Source organism: Squalius cephalus (assembly GCF_949319135.1).
Source record: "Squalius cephalus genome assembly, chromosome: 20".
Classification (NCBI taxonomy): Eukaryota; Metazoa; Chordata; class Actinopteri; order Cypriniformes; family Leuciscidae; genus Squalius; species Squalius cephalus.
In genome coordinates, this window is record NC_137141.1 from 5,717,897 (window position 1) to 5,737,488 (window position 19,592).

General features: G+C 40.1%; 2 protein-coding genes across 8 annotated transcripts in view; one reads left to right on the top strand and one right to left on the bottom strand.

Moving 5' to 3' along the window:
• Positions 1-14,470, top strand: LOC307148050 (uncharacterized protein). 5 transcript variants are annotated; one of them, XM_079853231.1, is made up of 14 exons: positions 1-275; positions 1,602-1,740; positions 2,049-2,094; positions 2,217-2,259; positions 2,541-2,606; positions 4,003-5,451; positions 5,642-5,872; positions 5,999-6,335; positions 6,905-7,011; positions 7,118-7,188; positions 10,404-10,552; positions 10,659-10,753; positions 10,841-10,943; positions 11,287-14,470. In XM_079853231.1, exons 3-14 carry the CDS (start codon positions 2,054-2,056, stop codon positions 11,985-11,987), a joined length of 3,393 nt encoding a protein of 1,130 aa, XP_079709357.1. In that variant the 5' UTR covers positions 1-275; positions 1,602-1,740; positions 2,049-2,053; the 3' UTR covers positions 11,988-14,470. The 5 variants fall into 5 exon arrangements, with proteins under 5 accessions (XP_079709357.1, XP_079709358.1, XP_079709359.1 ...); XM_079853232.1 differs by having other exon boundaries at positions 11,290-14,470; XM_079853233.1 differs by having other exon boundaries at positions 10,844-10,943.
• exd2 (exonuclease 3'-5' domain containing 2) overlaps positions 13,968-19,592 on the bottom strand; it is a 22,656-nt gene continuing 17,031 nt past the window's right edge. For all 3 annotated transcript variants that reach the window (XM_079853240.1, XM_079853239.1, XM_079853238.1), the window contains exons 7-9: positions 18,943-19,078; positions 18,081-18,446; positions 13,968-15,405 (exon numbers count right to left, since the gene is read on the bottom strand). In XM_079853240.1, coding sequence (XP_079709366.1) covers positions 15,189-15,405; positions 18,081-18,446; positions 18,943-19,078 — 719 coding nt within the window. In that variant the 3' untranslated portion in view covers positions 13,968-15,188. The remainder of the gene's footprint in view (positions 15,406-18,080; positions 18,447-18,942; positions 19,079-19,592) is intronic.

Genomic DNA, 19,592 nt, shown 5'->3' on the forward strand with positions numbered 1-19,592 from the left:
ACAAGATATGGCAGAGTCAAGATGATGTGCAATGCGTGAACGTGCCTCATCATGTGTGTGTAAAGAGATGCGCGCCTCAGTGAAATCCGTTCTTTCGGCTCCAGTGTGTTTCAGACTGAAGAGCAACACATGCACACGCGCTTTCTGTGTCTTCCACCTCTGTGTTTGTCACCCACCCGCACGAGCCCGTCTCCCCCTCCTCCTTGAGCATGCGAGTATGGATGGATGGCGCACAGGCCCCTCTGAAAGGACAATAATAAAGCACAAAGACGCTGGTGAGTTCTTCTCCTTCTTCCTCTGCGAAATGCCGCATTAGGATACGCGCGTTATAGCGCGGCACGAGATGTGATGATGGGATACATGTGCAGCTGCGTGTTCACGTGAAGAGCTTTTGTGTCCTCATCGCCGTCTTGAACAGCATCCCTTTAAACCTCAAGTGTTTCTTTCTGAGACGCAACGCTAATAATTGCTCTGATTTGGGGGCATGATAAACGGATAATGTTGGGAGTCATTGCTTAAACAGGCTATAATGCTGTCATTTTTAACATTACAGTCAGCGTGTGCTGCGGTAATGAAATGCGGGTGCAGGTGAAGAAAAACAAGAAAGTGTCTTTGCAGGAGATCTAGGTGCTTGGACCTCCGCTGAAAGTCAAGAGAGAGAGAGAGAGAGAGAGAGAGAAATAGGGAATTTTTTACTAAGTGGAGATGGTTTTCGGCCAAAGCAAATGAACGGATACTGAACCTCTAAGGCATGTGCTTCATGATGTCCATGTAGCCTTTATTAAATCTTCTGGCATTTTATTTTTGACATTACATAACTAACATTATACGTTATGCATAATAGCATTTTTTTTATGTTAAGTTATATTATTGCTGCCTAGCCTGTATAAGATGTCTTATACACTGTTTACAATTTCTTTATAACCATTCAGTGATATATGTGTGTAGTTTAGTCATTCCTACAGTCCTCCAATCTGTCATTTCTACAAAGCCTAATTCCTTTGAAACACACAATGAATTATTATTTATCTTTTTATTTTCATCAATCAAGAGATATTGAAAATTGATAGAAAAGCCATATTTGGCGTTTTAATATAATAATGTAAATTAACAGTTAAATGTGGCAATTATTGTTAATAAAATAACACTGAATAACTTAAATAACACTGAATTATGGACTTTTAGGAGATATTTTAGGAAAGTGAACCAAGTAAAATGTAGCATCCAAGCCTGTTTTTTCTTGTTTGGTATTTGCGTTATTATAAATAGGCCTTACTCTTTTTAACCAGCCAATTTTATTCATAGTTGAATTTACCATTATTAACAATTTAACATTATAAATGACTTAAAAAGCGGCAAATTGTACAAATAACTCTAGTCTGATCTTTACTATTCGGTTATATTCAATAAATAAACAAAACCTTATTGAGATGTCCACATTTTGTAGGCTATTTGACCAAAAATGTACAGAACAGTGAAATTGTAAAATATCATTGTAAACAGCATGTTTGCCAGTTTTCAGTCAAGCCATTTCACTTCAGCATCCAGACTTGCAAGAATTATATAACCGCATTATGTGCACCTCATGTTTACTTTCTCAGATCCCGATGACTCGATGTCCCAGCTGAGAAGCATATGTCCAAATGTCTGGTTTTCTCACAGCCAGTCCCTGAAATCCAGTCAATGAAGTCTCACACAAACTCTCTCTCCCTGCTCTGAATGGAGCCACTCTAATCAGAGGTTAGATTGCTTCACAAACCTAGATTATTGCATAATTGCATGGTTTTATCTCATTTCATACATTGTGAACGAGATTTACTAGAGATTTGGCACCAAGCAAAGAAAATCTAAAATAGCGTATATACATTATTAAAGTGCATTTGTTATATGAGTTCATTTATATAGTTCATTAAGTTCTATATGAACACAATACTGACATATTAGATTGAATATCAAGGGATGCATGCATGTTTTATCCATACAAAATTTAATTTGTTTGAAATTTTCTTACAGTTTTGTAATTCCAATCTACCTTTCTTCTTAATTAGTTGAAATGGAGGATGAAGATGGTACTTGTTTATTTGATGTTTTGTGGTAAGTGTTACATGTAGTAAATTTACTTTTCTCACTTTGTATGTATTTTATTTAAATAAAAAAAAAAAGAGTTGCAAGATATTTTGCTCATGTTAACTACTAAATGTTTTGCTTTGAAACAGTGACCCTCAAGCCCTGAATGATTTTCTTCATGGGACAAACGAGGTATGAAGGGATTGTAATATTACTGTGTGGCTGTAATCTTTAAAGTTAGTAACATAAGTGACTATCTGTTACAGTACTTTCTCCTAAACTTGTTTCAGTTGTGGTAATTTGGAAACCTTTCCACACTTATAAGGTCATATGTAGGGAGATCTCACGTGAAGAACTGAGAAGGACCTTAACAAGAGAAACTCTTGTGTTTGTATATATATTTTGTGTGCAGATACAAGGTCTAAAAAATACTCCAGGCAATTAACTGTCCCTCCTCCCTTCTGTTCAAACAGCTGCCAAGTGGAGACTTACTCCTTAATTCATCCTCTGGAGAGCCATCACTCTTCACAGACACTCCAGTGAGTCTAGACCTTTCTCCCCACGGAAGTGGCAATATATGTGATCTGCGCTGGCAAAATTAGTCACAATGAGCACATTTTCTAAAATGAATTATTGTTATTTTCTCTATTCTATACATTCCCTATCCTATTAAAAACCTTCAAAATGATGTATGATTTGTTGGAATCAAACAAAAAATGCCTGAGCTACACCTGTTTGAAGTCGATGGAGTCAGCAAATTCAATTTTGTGAAAAAAAAAAACGAGTTCAAGTTTTCTGAAGGCACCAAAACAAAATCAACTAGTAACCATACCTTAATATCCCTGGTAATACCACCAAATTTGGCACACACCAAGTCAAAACTAAATATCTATAGGAAAATAATATATATATTCAACCTTTTTTTCCCAGCATACCACAAATGTTTGATTAACATTTATTTATTAATTTTAACATTTTATTTAACAGACAGTCTATATATTCAGACCTACTGTACCACACAGATGTGATGTTACACATTAGATGATTTTCCCCAACAATTAACCAAACGTTTACAATAGACATAAGAGATAATGTTTGCGTGAATACTCGCCAAGACAGATATTTTGAAATACTGTAATTTTGTTCAGACGCTGTCTGAAACATCTTTGTGCACACTCTTCAGCTCTGTCAGTCAGCGTGAGTGAGATCGTTTTGTTTACATCAGCATGAGTTCGAAAAAATCACATTTCAATGGTTCAGACTCATGCCATGGAGAATTTGCTATGAATATTCACAAAGTTGGAATACTGCTTTACAACGATACCAAACTTGTCAAGTCAAGTCAAGTTTATTTATATAGCGCTTTTCACAATACAGATTGTATCAAAGCAGCTTCACAGTATTAAATTAAAATAATACATTAATGTTGGTTTCTAGTGGAAAACGTCCACATTTGGTAATGCTGATCAATAGTATTGTTGATTGATTAATTAAATTAAATATCCCCAAATGTCCCCACTTGTGCTGAGGGGAAGTGTGAGAAGCGAGCAGAGTAAAACTGCATTTTTCATGGACAAAGGAAAGGTACTCCTCTCAAAAAACGCACAAATAAAGATACTTTTTACATGTGTAGCCGCTATATTTGGAGCACTGGGATAGCTAGACGAGGGCTTAATGAAGTCATTTTTGTGGAAGCCTCAAAATCGACCAAAATTGACATTTTTCACTTGTTTTGCCCGTAGCTTGATTCCGACTCGTTTTGCCAGCACGGGTCACATATAGATTTGTTTCAGCTGGGATCTCCCAGAACTCAGTATTGCATGTCTGTCCCACTTTTTATCATCAAAAGAATTGATATTTGAATTTAAGCTTTAAAATAGTGTTTGTGTTCCTAGCGAACGTTTCACATAATTGTTGTGAACTTTTGTTCTGCAGAGTCCTGCATCTCTGTTAGCAGATGATGCAAGTTCTCAGGACACTCCTGTCTCTGGCTGTGTAGATCTGTCCTTTCTGGAGGAGGCGCTGCTTGCATCACCGGTATCATCCCTAGGAAGTGGAGGTCCAGAAGAGGCACAAGAAGATCCCAATGTCCACTTAGTGGATCAGCGGAAAGAGTCAGAAGAGATCTGTGACATTCTCCAGCAGAGTCTCCAAGAGGCAGACATCACTGAGGACACTCTTGCATTAGAGGCAGGACTTGCCCAGACAGCAGAGACTCTCCAGCTTGGTTTGTCTGATGCATCCCTTCCTTTGCCTGCAACACCATATTTCTCCAAACCATTGACCATGCCTGGCTTGTTCTCTTCACCAAAGGACACACAAACAGCAGTGGAGCCTCCTCAGCCATCTTTGTTAGCTGTTGGTCCAGGCTGCCCCTCACTCAAGCCTCCAGGAACCCAGTTAATGAGTCTACTTCCTGGGAATGTCTTCCCCACACCTCCACTCGAGGCATCCTTTTCTATTAATTCAGCACAAAGGACCAGCATGATCACCCAAAAGACCCTGCCAAGCCTCACAAGCTGCCAGATGTTGGCCTCTACCGTTAAAACAATTACTCCATCAGTGGTCATGTTACAAAAAACTCCTCTACCCATTCAGCCCAAGTTACCTGTCAACATCCAGCCCAGGCTTGTACAGATCAGTCCCAGGCCATCAGGACAGAAACCATTGCCAGGATTTGCCTTTATCTCAGCAAATACAACACAGACTGTCTTGCTTTCCCCTTCTGTTGGCTCAAAGCAGTCCTTGCAAGCACAGTCCGCACCAAGTGTTAGCAAACCTGTTAGCTTTAATTTGGTTGGTCAGGGAGGCCCCATTGTCATTCAGCCCCAAGATCCTTTTCAGGGTCAGAGACAATTCTTTCTGCCCAGCCAAACACCTGCAACTATGACCCAGTCTACCAGCATTTCAAGGTGTCTTCTTAGTACACCAAGCAATCAGATGTCTAACAAACCCAACGTTGACAGTTCTCAAATTGTGACTATACAGCCAAGGCAAATTAACTTCAGCCCTATTTTCACCTCTCCAACTGGACAACTCACACTCAAACATGGGGCACTTCTATCAGGGTCTTTACCGATTCGGCCAACACCTCCTACAGTCTTCCAGATGCCAACACAGCTAGCAGGGACCTATGCACCTCAAGTGCAGGGACAGCATGATGCTGTTGTTCAAAACACTGTCAGAAACCAGATCAGATTGATTAATAATGCTAATATGCTCCTTCCTGACATGACCACCACACCAATAGGGAATGGTGAGTCAGTGATCCAAAGAGGTCTGGTAGGGGGACCTGAGGGGAAGGTGAGTCTTATCCAGAATTCAGTGCTTCTCTCACCTGAGAAAACAACAGAAGATGAGGAGAAAGTCAACGAATTGCTTCAAGTGAGTTAATTTGTAACATTTTCTGTTGTAACGCTAAGAATGTTTTTTATGTTGTTGAACAGCAAATATTATAACAATTTAATAACCATTTAAATGTTATAATTACATTTTGAAAACATGGTTGCATATTACAATATATTTGGGGCTCAATATGTTTGTTCACTGCTTTTTTAAAAACTTGGTTTGGCAGGAGAGCAGATTGCCTCCTCAAGCTTCACTGGAAGCACCTATTGTGGAGATTCACTTTCATCCCTCTCCAGTATCAACTCTACTACAATCACAACCAGATGTTAGTTGTACCCCTGAGCCAGTTTTTTCATTATCCCCACAACTGATCACCCAAACAGACGAGCAACAATTTACTGAAGGAGAGCATAATCCATTGTATCACAATCAGGGCTCAATACATCTTCCTCAACAGGTAAATGTAATTGTGCTCTGTCATAGGTTCTCAAGCATGTTGTGTAATTGCATTCAAAGACAGAAATGAAAATGCAGCAGCATAATATCTCTTCAGTAAATACACAATATACTTCTTTCCCTGCAGGATCCACTTAAACCGTCAGCCACCCAAGATACCCTATCTACAACTCTGCTTGTGCAAATGGACAACAACATCTCTACTGCCACAGGTGAAACTGAGGATTCACTCACACCTTTGACTGCATCTGAGAACTTTTCTGCATCCTGTGAGAGTAAAGAGACTCCTTTGCCAGTGTACCATGCCTCAGAGCACAGTGACATTCTACTGCAATCTCCTACTGTAAAGACCACAAGCACAGACTCCATGATAGGCTCAACACCCCCAGCCTCAGATGAGCTGGATTCCTTCATGTCGATTGCTCTTTGTGCTGAATCCAAATGCCAGGAGGGGCCTGTAAAGAGTAAGAGCCCTTCCTTTTTGCCTTAGAAAAGTTGTATCAAAAGCAGTTTAACTAATTCATGATTTACCTGAGCTCAGAGGAACCAGAGAGTCTTTGTTTGCAAGCAGTAACCACAGAATCAACACTCATGTGAATGTGCACAAAAGATTTAATTAAATCACGAACACATTACTAATCTAAACAAACACATAGAGATTCCAGCACTGGTAAATTGGTAAACTGGTAATTTACACTGGTAAAATGGAAAGTGAAAGTGAATGAATGAAACAGAAACAGGGGAATGGAGCTATGGAAACGTAAAAGCCAGTTAACCACCTGAACAAAACCATCAGTTTCTTAATTTAAAGCATCTTGGTACAGCATGGCTTGCCCCTCACTTTGCTCCGGGGCAAAATGAGGTCCCACTACCCGTACATGAATATTGAATATATTACAATTAATATTATCACTGTAGCTGTGGAAGAACTAAACAGCCGTTGTTAGAAAAATATTCTTTATAACAAACACATTTTTTTTATAATCATCCTATAATTCTTTTTGGCTTTAAATTGATACCTCTTCCTTATTAGAGATCAACAGTGAAATAATCTCTTTGGACCAGCATGACTTACGGGAGATGGTATACCAGCATTCCCAGGACAAAGAGACCTACTCAACACTTCAGAAGATGGTCAAGGTGCAAAAATAATAAGTAAAATGTGAAGTCTTCAAGAGATAATTCTAGATTTCATGGAGATGTTATTTCAAAGTAATTCGGAAAGTATTCTTTTATTAATATGCAGTTTGTGACACAGACACCAACTGCATGCAGTCCGAAGGAGGAGAAACTGACACTAGCAAAGAGGCAACACATGTAAGTAAAAATATACTTGCTCAGTTGCATTCTAATTCTATGTAGACCTCAGTATGGATTCAAAAAGATGTAAGGTTACTTGCATAGTCTGAGTTCTCTGAAAACAGAGTGAGGTATCTCACTATGGAAAATGCCTCTGGTGTGCATTTTCAAGTAACCTAAAATTGTCTATTAAACATTCATTTGTTATCTCACAATGTAAAGATACAGACAATTCCTGCATTGATTGCTTATTGAAGCTGTAGTGTCTGAAGCGGTAGTGTCAATGTGTCTGACCAGACAATGTCTGGGCACACGTCACACACCAGGATGCGCGCGCGCCCTCAGATCACTTGGCCGTGGCCGTGTACAAGAGTTAAAAAACTATATAAATACTGTTCGTTTTCTCACACAAACCGCTCGTTTCGTGTCTTAGGCCATCAATGTGTACTTACGATGGGGAATTGTTTAATTTGGACTTCTCTGTGCATGCTCTTTGAGGTGGTGACCATAGACCTGCATTAAATGACTGACAGACAAGAACGGTTTGACCTAAAAATATAAAAATTGAAACTACTGCGGAAACAAAGACACCTACATCTTGGATGCCCTTGAGGTAAGCTAAAACATACCAAAATTTAATTTCAAAGTGAACTATCCCTTTAAGTCAGGGATGCCCAATTATCTTCCCAGAGAGCTACCTTTCTGCAGAGTTCAATTCCAACCCTGCTCCAACACACCTTTGTGTAATTATCAATCGTTCCTGAAGATCCTACTTAACTGGAAATCTTGAACTGTAAACCTTTTGCACCCAGTCACAGTGGGTAAACCGCAGTTGGGTTTGCCGACTTGTTTTTCAGAGGTCAAAACAAGTCTTTCAAAGAAAGGTCTGTCTGACCAAAACAAAAAGTGCATCTCAACACAAAGGCACTTTGATTACAGAATTAGTCAATTACAGGCCGATCTCGAATCTACCTTTTCTGTCAAAGATATTAGAAAAGGCAGTATCCTCACAACTGTGTTCCTTTCTTGAAAGAAATGATATCTGCGAGGATTTTCAGTCTGGATTTAGACCGTACCATAGTACCGAGACAGCTCTCGTTAGAGTCACAAATGATTTGCTCTTATCATCCGATCGTGGTTGTGTCTCTCTATTAGTGTTACTCGATCTTAGTGCTGCATTTGATACTATCGACCACAACATTCTTTTAAATAGACTAGAAAATTATGTTGGCATTAGTGGAATTGCTTTAGCATGGTTTAAATCATACTTATCTGACCGTTATCAGTTTGTAGCAGTAAATGAAGAGATGTCTCATCGATCACAAGTTCAGTATGGCGTACTGAGTGTGCTCGTTGTACCACGGCATTGGACTATTTCCTTTAATCTTCTACGCAAAGGAGCAACTGTGTCTAAAGAAAAGAGAAAGTTTCTGTCGCAATATAGAGTTCTTCTAAGCTATCTGGGATGCTGAGATGATGAAACTGATCAGGAAGATCATTAATGGCAGAAGTGATAGGTCTAACATATTTGTGTAACAGAGTCGGCTTTGCAGCCTTGGTTTACACGAGACTAGATAATGATCTGAGATGTCATCGCTCTGCTGCAGAATTTCAACGGCATCAACATCTATTCCATGTGATAATATTAGATCTAGAGTATGATTACGACGATGAGTAGGTCCTGACACGTGTTGTCTAACTCCAAATGCCAATCCCAATGCATCTTTTTCGTTATCTTGTATATTAAAATCACCAACAATTAGTACTTTATCTGCAGCCAGTACTAACTCTGATAGAAAGTCAGCAAATTCTTTGATAAAGTCTGTATGGTGCCCTGGTGGCCTGTATACAGTAGCCAGCACAAATCTCAAATGTGATTTATCATTTACACTAGATAGTGTTACATTAAGCACCAACACTTCAAAAGAATTATATTTGAAATAAACGGAGCAATTCCAAGAGGGTCCTCACACCATCGGTGCTCGGGCCCTAACTAGACTTCTTAGTAATTCTGAAGATATTGCTATAAATTACAGCAACACCTCCCCCTTTGCGTTTCAGACGAGGTTCATGTTTATAACAGTAATCTTGTGGGGTTGACTCATTTAAAGAAACGTAATCGTTTGGTTTTGGCCAGGTTTCTGTCAAACACAGCACATCTAGGATATAATCTGTAATCATATTAACAATAAGTGCTTTTGAAGTAAGGGATCAAATATTCAGCAACCCGAGCTTTATCATTTGTTCATCCGTAATATATAATTTTTTTTTTTTTTTGAACATAAATTAAATTATTACCCTTAAATGGGTTTGGGAGTTTTTTGTATGTCCTAATTCGGGGAAAAAACACAGTCTCTATATGATGATATCTAGGTGAAAGAGGCTCTATGTGATGGGATTTATCCCATACAGCATGGATTAGCCCTTGATGGCCAGAACAACCTGATTTTGACTACACATGCAGACAGTGAGGGTAGAAGCTACTTTCTAGTTTCCCAACTCTGTTCCTGGATGCACTCCAACAGTGCACATATTGTATGACTTTTTTGACCCATTCATTTTAGGCATTGACTTCTCTACTAATGAGGTGATGAGTTGAATCAGATGCATTTGATTAGGAAGAGTTAGGAAATGTGTGCGGTTGGTGTGCTTATGGGAACAGGGTTAAGAATCGCCGGATTAGAGGGAAGTCTCTTACCATCGTAAAAAAGCTCTTTTGTCACCAGGGTCCCACAGAGAAGCTGACCATTGAATAATGAGCTCATCTACATACTCCAATAAGATTGTGTCATCAGTTTGAATGCTAACTGGCCTGAATGTCTTTTTTGGGAAGGATAGCATCACCATCATCCTTATTGGGCATGCTTCAGAGGAGGAGTGCAAGCATCTCAACCTTCTCTTGGTCAGCTTCCACTTCACTAATGTGAACAAGCAGATGTTGCTTAAATAGCACTGACAAGCCAGAGCATTCTACCTCTGTAATATTATGACAACCAGTTAGTTCCCATGGCTAAGAGTTTAGGTAAATTAGTATAAAGGTACGAATTCACTAACAGTGGAGTAAGAGTAAGATATGCCATTCTTTTGCCTTGTCCAAGACACAATAGTGAGATACCCAACAAATGCTTGAAAGACAAAAAGAATAATGGAAGTCATCCACAAAATAACTAACTGATACAATAGTAACAATACATGTTAACATAAAAATACTTTGTGTATTTTGTTATTTTCAGGGTCAAACAGCAGCTATTTTTGGACCACAGTGCTGTTCTCAGTCCAAACACTTTGGCTCCATTTGTTTCAGTGGAGGATGCTGTCAGACATTTGCTGCCCTACCATACTTGTGCTAGAGCTCTACCCAGCCAGACTGACTTTATCTCAGGTTCGACTCCTATAAAGAAGTTTGAATTTGATTGTACAAAATTGTTGTCCTGTAATGGGCCCCACTGTTAAAAACTTAATGAAAGTGTCTGTCATTCTTTGTGCAGTGGACAAGCAGTTTGAGTGTTTTTCAGTTGTTCTGTTGAAACGAACCAAAGACATGCTAAACAAGTACAGGCAACTACTCCTGGCTGAATCCCAGGTAACAGATGGCTTTCTGAAACGCTGAATATTTTGGTTTTTGGGAATATAAGAGGTGGCAGGTCTGAGTTGTTATTGCTTTCTTCAGCAGGACAGCCCCTCAGCAGAGATGGTGATGCTGGAGCGCTTGTTTCTGCAGTCAGAGAGACTCTCACTGGGGGAGGATAAACGACGAGCCAGAAGAGATCCAGGTATTATGGCACAATATTCTTTTGTGTGCCTCTTTCTCACTAGTTTCTTTTCATTGATATGCTCATGCAATTCTATAAAGCAGGATCCCTCAAATCTGGCCCTAGAGGGCCACAGTTTCACTCAAACACTGATCAAACTCACCTACCTGTAATTTTCTAGTAAATCTGAAGACCTCGATTAGCTTGCTCAGGTGTCTTTGATTAGAGTTGGTGCTAAACTTTGCAGGGCAGTGGCCCTCTAGAATCAGATTTGAGGAACTTATTACAATTACAGCCACAGATTACCTGCACTCTGACCAGAAATAGTGAAATGTGAACAGGTTTCATTATTTTGGTGGTTCAGCAGAGTCCTTCCTGATGTCAAGGCCTAAGAGCTCATCGCAGCACAGTCAAGTGTCATCTGTCCAGACTGGCCTTTCCGGTTGTCCTCCATCTCCACCATCGTGGACCTTGCAATCTGACAGACCTCCTGGCCTCAAGACATATCGCTCCAGCAGCAGAGGAGCACTACGCCTCACTATCAAACATGAGTCAGGATCCCGCAAAGTCATCCAGAACTCGGCATGTGACACCTCAAATGCCATCTCTGGGTATAAACGAAACTACAGCGGGCAGTTAACTAGGGGAGGCGCCATGCAGGGGAAAGATGAATCCCTCAAGCCTCCTTTGTCAAATGTCGAAGAGAACAAAAATGATCTGAAATTACACCCTGACATGGAAACAGTTAGGACAGGTAGCGATTCACAGAACCACTCTGAATCTGTGGCCATAGCAGATTATGTAGCTTCAAGGGTGCAAGGCTTACTTCCAGAGCAGTGCACTCCAGTGCTTAAGAGGAACAGGCTGGTAGCTTCGGCAGCAGAGTCTCCAAGCTTTCCTACACTAGTAGAGGAAGGGGAACTGAGTGAACACCTGCAAAGTGCTATAGACAGCATCCTGGAGCTGCAAAGGTTGCAGGGTTCTGCAATAGGGGTTAAACCCAAGATTCAACAGCCTAATGCCCTGGACCAGGCAATTAGCAGCATGCTAGAAGGACAACTATAAGAGGGAGAGGAAAGAAGTGCAAGATGAACAGAAAAGCTTCAGGATACACCAATCTTTTGCTAGAAACATAGCGGTAGCACATTATTTTACAGTCCTGCTCCCCATTTATGTACTTCTTATAGTAATTACTATTACTGGGTAATAACTAGGTAATAACACTGAACCTGCCCCTAAACCCAACCCATGTAGTTACCTTATATTACCCAGTACTTTCTTAGGTAAATACACTGTAAATACATGCAAGTAAAATAAAGTGCAACCAATATAGCTTATACATCTTGCAATCCACATCCAGCAGAGACTAATTTTATTTGTTTTTCCTGAGCAAGAAATCCTATTTATTATTATTTATTGTGCAAATAGAGTGAATAGAGTCTGGGAAGTTTTTTGGAACCTTTTTTGTGGAGATACATTACAGTAATTTATAGCCTTCTATCAGTTTAAGGCAAGATAAAAAAAAGAAAAGTGCAGTTTGGCTGTTTGTACATGCCATTTAATGTCAATGTGTCTATAATAACACTATTCCTCATTTGATGGGGACTTGGGTCTGTTTGACGTTTGGTTATTTTGAATGCTCCTTATCTAAACTCTGGAGCTCCCAAAGAACCAAACCAGAGTACACTTGAAAAGGCAGCTTGGTGTGCAGGTCATGTAGAATTTAACTGGCCCGACAGCCTTAACCTGTGAAAACTGCCTTGTACAGCAAACGTGAGAATGTATCAAGGCAAAATGCTTGGTCCGAACTGGTTCAGAAAACACCAGCCAGATGTACTGATGTCAAGTAGACTTTCACACTAGAGTTGAGTGCACCATCAACTCAGTGGCCACGTGTTGTAAGCCCAGACAGTACACAGAATGTGTAGCTTCCAGCTTGTTTACCCCCAAAGAAAATATACTGTATTTCATTCTGAAATCACCAGCTGAAATCACCAGATGTAAGAAATTCATTATCCCTAACCACAGACTGAAAATGTAAAGCTTAACAGGACCTCCACAGAGCAAATGGCAGAAATAATGTATGCCTTAATCCAGTGGCGTCCAAACCTGTTCCTGAAGGGCCACTGTCCTGTAGAGGCAAGTGTGTAGGACGTTAGCCCTCCAGGTGCAGGATTGAACACCCTTGTGTTATTCTGTCACTGCAGTGATCTGTACTATTCCTATTGTGGTCTAAGTCAAGAAGATATATAGATGCAAAAGCAATAAGTAGCAGACGGTTGTTAAAATGTGGTTGTGCCTCAATCAAAAAACTAAATTCATTATTCTAAATCATTCAGCTGTATGAAAATTATTCCGAACACTGCTGATATTCAACAACGCACTTAATTTAGTTGGAATACAGACCGTGTATAATAGTTTTAACTGCAGTTCACCAAAGCCTAAAGCAGTAACTATAGACATCCAGACAGTGACAAATATTATATTATTGGATTACATTATTGTTAATGATTTTTTGACAATCTACTACGTCATGCGCACATTACACCAGCGACGATTACTTCCTAATTGGATAATGGAGTAGTATAGTGAAGCATTTTAAAATAACAGTGTTTGTTTGTCATGTTAGTTGTGCCACTTGATGTCATTAATAATATTGTGCTCAAGTTGTGTGTTCATGTCTTATGAGACAGGAAAGATTTTAAATGTTTATGTATTGCTTATCTGACAAATGCTATGCACTACTCTTACAGAACACTTGGCCACCAAACTAAATACTGTGACTGGCCCTAAATGTGACGAGATGTTTGTAACATTACCCCATTTTGTTTGATTTCAACTTGTGTACTATTACTGTGAAACGTAGAATATTTGACACGGATCCAAAACTGTCATTTGACAAACAGATTGTTCTGATGCCACAATCGAAGAGGCCTTAAAGCTGCTGTTCCAGAATCACTAGACGAGTCACTACTGATGTTGACCCCCATTTTAGACCCGATATCACTGAAGTGACCAAAACAAAGCTTTTTTTTTTTTTTTTTTACGTTTCTACAGATTATTTATTAAATCTTGATTTTCTAAGTAATAAACAGTAAAACTGTACGAGTGTTGGACTGTTTTATGTGCTGCGATCATTCAGGATGTGAAACAGAAGTATATTATACATCATCTACAAAGTAAGGAAGAAACTGACAACCACTACCCAACTCATCCAGTCATAAGATTTGAAATTTAATTTTTTATTATTGACATTAAGGAAACACAGCAGCTTTTAATAGGTTACATATGGACAAATGTAAATAAAAAGTAAAGCTGTAGTGTTTCTTAAGTTAAATTACAAATGTTAGGCTCAGACGTCAGTTTCCTTGATTTGGCCATTTATATGCGTTACCATCCATGGAGCTGAATCTCTCCGGCTGTAACTGCAAATACAACACAAACTGCCACTATTCAATCTTGATCGGGTGAGAATGTTGAGAATTAAATTTCTTCCAGCATCATTTTAGCCCATCTTCAATCGGTCAGGGGAATATATATACACACACGAAAGATGTTCTGGTGTGTTTTGGAGGTGTCCTGACCTCAAGGAGGATTATAGTACAGAAGCTGTGCTTAATTTGGTCCAGTCTTTCAAAGATAAGGGAGTTTTCCTCAAAACCCACTAAACACAAAAAACAGCCTGAAATTTTAAACCGAAACGATAAAGCTCCATTATGGGCATTTCATTTTTGTATAGCTTCAAAAGACAAACTGATTTAACAAATAACAAAATATTTAATATGGCCTCAAACCTGCCTATGAATGTTGTATTCAATTGATGATTAAGAAGAAAAGGTTCGGGCTGGTTAAAATACAGTAGAATCTACTTTCCACAGGGAAATGAGAATGCTTTTCATCATTTTCAACATTAAAAAGTGCGCGCATTACGCTGTTATTTTACCTATCACCATTTCTGTTTTCGCACCATTGAGTTTAACGTTCTGCCGTTCACCACAGTGGCTTCCGATCCCCAAAGAGTCTCTTACCCAATCTCCATCTGGTCCCTTAGAGCCCGTTCAAACTGGGGCCACAGTCTAGTCTTATGTTGTTGTTTTTTTTTCTCGTTTGGAAGTCAACACCAGGGCTTGCCTGTGGCCAGGGCGAGTGTCTCTGGTACACACTCAAACAACACCGGACAGGACACCAAGGTGTTAAACACACGGTGGGAACCATCCTATTCCAGCAGTTGTAGCACAAAGTCTTTCTGTTTGGGTGGCGAGGAGCTCAATTGAGCTGGATTTGAAGGTCCTCACCATACTTGCGCAGATATTTGTCATGGTTGTGGTTGACGGACCAGAGAGGGGGCAAATGGCGCGGCTTCATGCTGGTCAGAAAGTGTTGTCGCCAGCAGCGCTCCAGCTCCATCAGGCCACGCAGACCGTGCTCGGCGTACGCCTGCACTACCTTCAGTCCATGTGGAACGTAACTCTCGTTAAAGATCCTGCAAAGGTAGAAAAGACATCAACTTTCAGAACCTTACAGAACTCGAAACCCCCTCAGTCCAAATCTTCACATTCGTAAGGACATTAACATCTGAATGACAAGACAAAGATCTGGTGTTCAGCATTTTGGCCCGACTAGTTGTATCTGCACTGTATTGTAAGAAAACACCCAATCCCAAGTGTACCATTTTAACAGTTGCTTAATGTTTATGCAATTACTGCCTCAGCAATCTGACTCAGTGCAAAATAAAACTGGTAAATATTCCATGGATTTACATTTAAGTGTCATTGTAGTCAATGATTTTACCCCTTCTGTTGAGACCCCTGCTCCATAGCATAGTTAAAGATATGCTAAAGGCCGCCCGCACGTTGATCTGATTGGTTACAAGATAGTTTATGATGTAAGAATCACCGGCGATTTCAAACTGAGTTTGAGATGCTCTTTTTTTCTCTGCAGTTTTAAGGAGAAGATACTCAGCAATGGTGTTGACTTGTGCATTTGGACATGGTTAGTCTTAAAGCAGATTAAAAACACCACATAGACATATAAACAACATTAAAAACTTGATATTCACCACAGGGGGACTTTAAAGTAGGGACACACACTTTTGATCTAGAGACCAGGGTCTGGTTGCAATAAACCCCTTAAGTTAAGAAAAACCTTAAGGATATTTTGATATATTTCGAATAATCGAGTAATCAGATTTTTCCCAATATCGTATCAAAAGCAAGTCCTCATGGTTTTATTGAACAATACTGTTAAAATACATCATGTAATAGTATAGGCTGTTTTATACAGCAGGAGAGACATATGCATTAAAATATGCAATAACATCCAAATTAGGCAAGTCAAAACTTTAATTTTAAATCAATACCATTGGCTACTCGCGAACAATATCGACTTTGCCCTGTCCTCGAACACAGCAGTTATAACTGAGGTCTGGAAGAGTTTGGGTCGTGCTGCATTTGATACGGTAAAACTGAAGCCATTGTTACTGTTCGTATCACTGTGAATGAAGCGTAGGGATGACGTGATGGTGAGGAAGTTTTCCCACCAGTTAATCGATGTCTGACAACACTTAATACTGGTGTCATCGGGGAAGGGGCGCCAATTCGAAAGAGAAAGTAAAATGCGCACAGCCATTCATAACGGTGCGGAGCAGAGCGAGCATTTTCAATCAATTCTTATGAAAGTTGAGCTTCCATAGGAATGAACTAAAAACGCTCCACGCCATTGGAGATTCAGATATGGTAACAAGTCGACCAATCACAACAGAGTGGGCCATCTGACTGACCAGAGCAGAGGAGGCTCTTGAAAAGGAGGGGTTTAGAGAGACCGAATCCTTGATTAAACAGTTTCAGAGACTGTGAGAAAAGAGCTGATGCTGCAATGTATGCATGTAATCCTATTGTCAGAGACCTCCAAAACAAAATTAGGAACCTTTAAAATAGCATCTTGGGGTACTTTAAAACTAATTTTAGCTGTTTATTTTACATTTCTGTAAGACGGCCATTTCCTGTCTATTAAAACGACTCAGACCAACCACTTTACAAATATTTTATCCCCCTGCCTTCTGGCCGTAGGTATAGGTTACCGATGTGTAAAAAGGCCAGGTTTTGTTCCTGTCTCTATACGAGCTCTAAACACAGGGAATCGTTCATTGATACGTCACTTATGCTCTCTTTAGGGATGGTGAAAATTTAAAATTTTCTTGACCGACCACCGAGCCTCATTAGCCGGTTGAAACCGGTTAACCGATTAGTTTAAAATATGCTACGCTATTTGAAATAACAGCTATTTGAGTCACGCCTGCAATTTCGCAACTCTGTCGCATCTCTCTGCCGCTCTGCCTCCCGCTCACGTCACTTTTTTTAAATCCCCTACAGCGCGAAACATGAGTCCCGCAAACGCGGCGCCGAGGAGCTTGTATGTAATCGGAGGACAAATGGCTCCTTAGTTTCGATATGGTTTGGGTACAAGGTGATCGCGTTGAAAATAAAGGCGTTTGTCTAGCGTTAGAAGCTCATTTGAAACATTGCCACGGCTCATTTAAGAAAATGACAGCTCCGAAGAGTTTGAGGTAGTGCTAACAATAATAAAGAAAGATGATGATTCCTGTCGTCTGCCCTGGCTCTAACCTCGAGTGTGTTAGCCTGTAGCCTTTACTTTTCGCAAATCTTGTGAGCGCACGAACCCAAACGCTGTGACCGCGATCGCGCCAAATGTTTTTATTGGTTTATTAAGTACAAACAGGCGAGTTATGAAAAATTGAGTGTGAGGGATTTGTTCACTTCACACAAAAAGATCTTGGAATGAGATGGCTCACTGTAGTAGCGTTTAGTCCACTGTCTATAATAGCCTAATTTAGAGATCACTTTTTTTTATTTTTTTTAACCGACTACCGACAACTTTGATCGGTTAACGTTGATACGGTCAACCATCGGTCAAACGGTCATCGGTTAACATCCCTAGCTCTCTTGTTTTGTTGTATTTTGTCTATTTTTGATGCTATTATGATATGTTGATAATTTAACATGTTATGTTTGTTTATGTACGCATCTACGGTGGAAACAAATTTCCTCTCGAGGACAAATAAAATCTTTCCATCTATTATGTGGGTGTTTTCTGGTCAAAATAAGCTACGGCAAGTAGACACTCGCAAAGGAATCTAACCTGGTTTCCAACGCTGCAGCTTTCTGAAGCATCTCCTGCGTGACCTCCTGCTGTCCGCTGCAGAAGAAGCTCTGGATGACTGCCAGGAGCTCCTCTCTCCTGGACTGGGGCATGCCGTCGCTGGAGCTGAGGAGAGCCCGTGAGGCCGAGCGCACCCGTCGCCGGTCCGAGTCCTCCAGCAGCCGAATGCCCTCCTCGCAGCCCTGCGGAGCGGAGTGATCCTCGGCCAGCTGCTGCTTCAGGAGCCCGTCGTACACGTTTGAGGCCGCGTGACACGAGGTGCACAGCAGCAGGATGTCGTGCGAGTTGTGGTCCTTCATCTCAGCCGGGAAGTGGCGCCTATATTCGTGTGGGACAATGTTCTTCCTGGGTTAAAATGGAAAAACAATTGTTGAGATGACAAGTCCCACTTTCAAAACAAACTCGAGAATCACAGTAAACTAGAGTTGCCAAAAAATACCGACTTCAGTACCAAGTTGGTACTGAAATTTAAAAAATGTGACACTGAGCACTGTTGAGCGGAATCGTCAACACTAATTGGCCATTGTGTTCATGCGCTCATCAAATATGTCTATGATTGGCTAAAATGATCAGCGCTTCAAAAACGTTGTAAATATACAATCAATGACGCTCTTCACCAAGCGCTTACACAGATACAGATACACTCGCTTTCAAAACACTTTCAAACGCTCCCGTGCGTTGATCATTATAGCCAATCACAGACATGAGAGCACGTGAACACCATACGGCCAATCAGAAGTGTTTATGATTCCGCTCAACACGTCACATTATTAAAATTTCAGTACCGACTTGGTACAGAAGTCAGTACTTTTGACAACTCCACAGGAAACACGAGACAAACCTGATGTAAGACTCAGCTTTCCCGCACACCACACAGAGATTCTCCTTGGCTGTGAGGTAGTAGTCTTTCTGCGAGTCGGGACGCCCTGACGGCTCGAACAGCAGCCGGACAATGAAGGGATCTTCACTGACCAATTCTGAGATTAAATTATGTACAGATCACACTTTAATCAATTATATTAGACATTATACATAGGATAATTTTGAACCTGAATGCTGATTGATCAATACACTGTTTAGTCCAGGCGTTTTAGGAAAAAAGGGTGAACAAATTGCAACAGAATCAAACTCAACTGATTTTGTATCCTCAATATGTCCTGAGTAAGGAAAAAAAAAGGCCCGAAGAATCCCATTAGGGGGAAGTTCTGAAAAAGACCCAAATATAGCCTATTCATACGCCTACTCATTCTTTTTCTCACACGAATAGGGTAAAAAATTTTACCTTTAGATATCACCATGAAAATTAGTGAGTTGATTACTTATTTCAAGACAAACAAAAAATGTATTACAAATTTTTTAAAATTGTTTGTTAACATGGACAAACGGTGCATAATCTAATTACAGATGTGCTAATTTGCATAAATACCACAACAGATCTAAACATTGGGTATAGCCAGGCGAAAATGTCTTGTTGAATCTTGTTGACAAATA

What these genes read in the sequence shown, in the direction of transcription:
- LOC307148050 (XM_079853231.1), top strand. Translation starts at nt 2,054, where the DNA reads ATGGAGGATGAAGATGGTACTTGTTTATTTGATGTTTTGTG. An exon ending in CCAGGAGGGGCCTGTAAAGA is followed by an intron (nt 6,336 to 6,904) that starts GTAAGAGCCCTT and finishes CTTCCTTATTAG; the next exon opens with AGATCAACAGTGAAATAATC. An exon ending in CTAGCAAAGAGGCAACACAT is followed by an intron (nt 7,189 to 10,403) that starts GTAAGTAAAAAT and finishes TGTTATTTTCAG; the next exon opens with GGTCAAACAGCAGCTATTTT.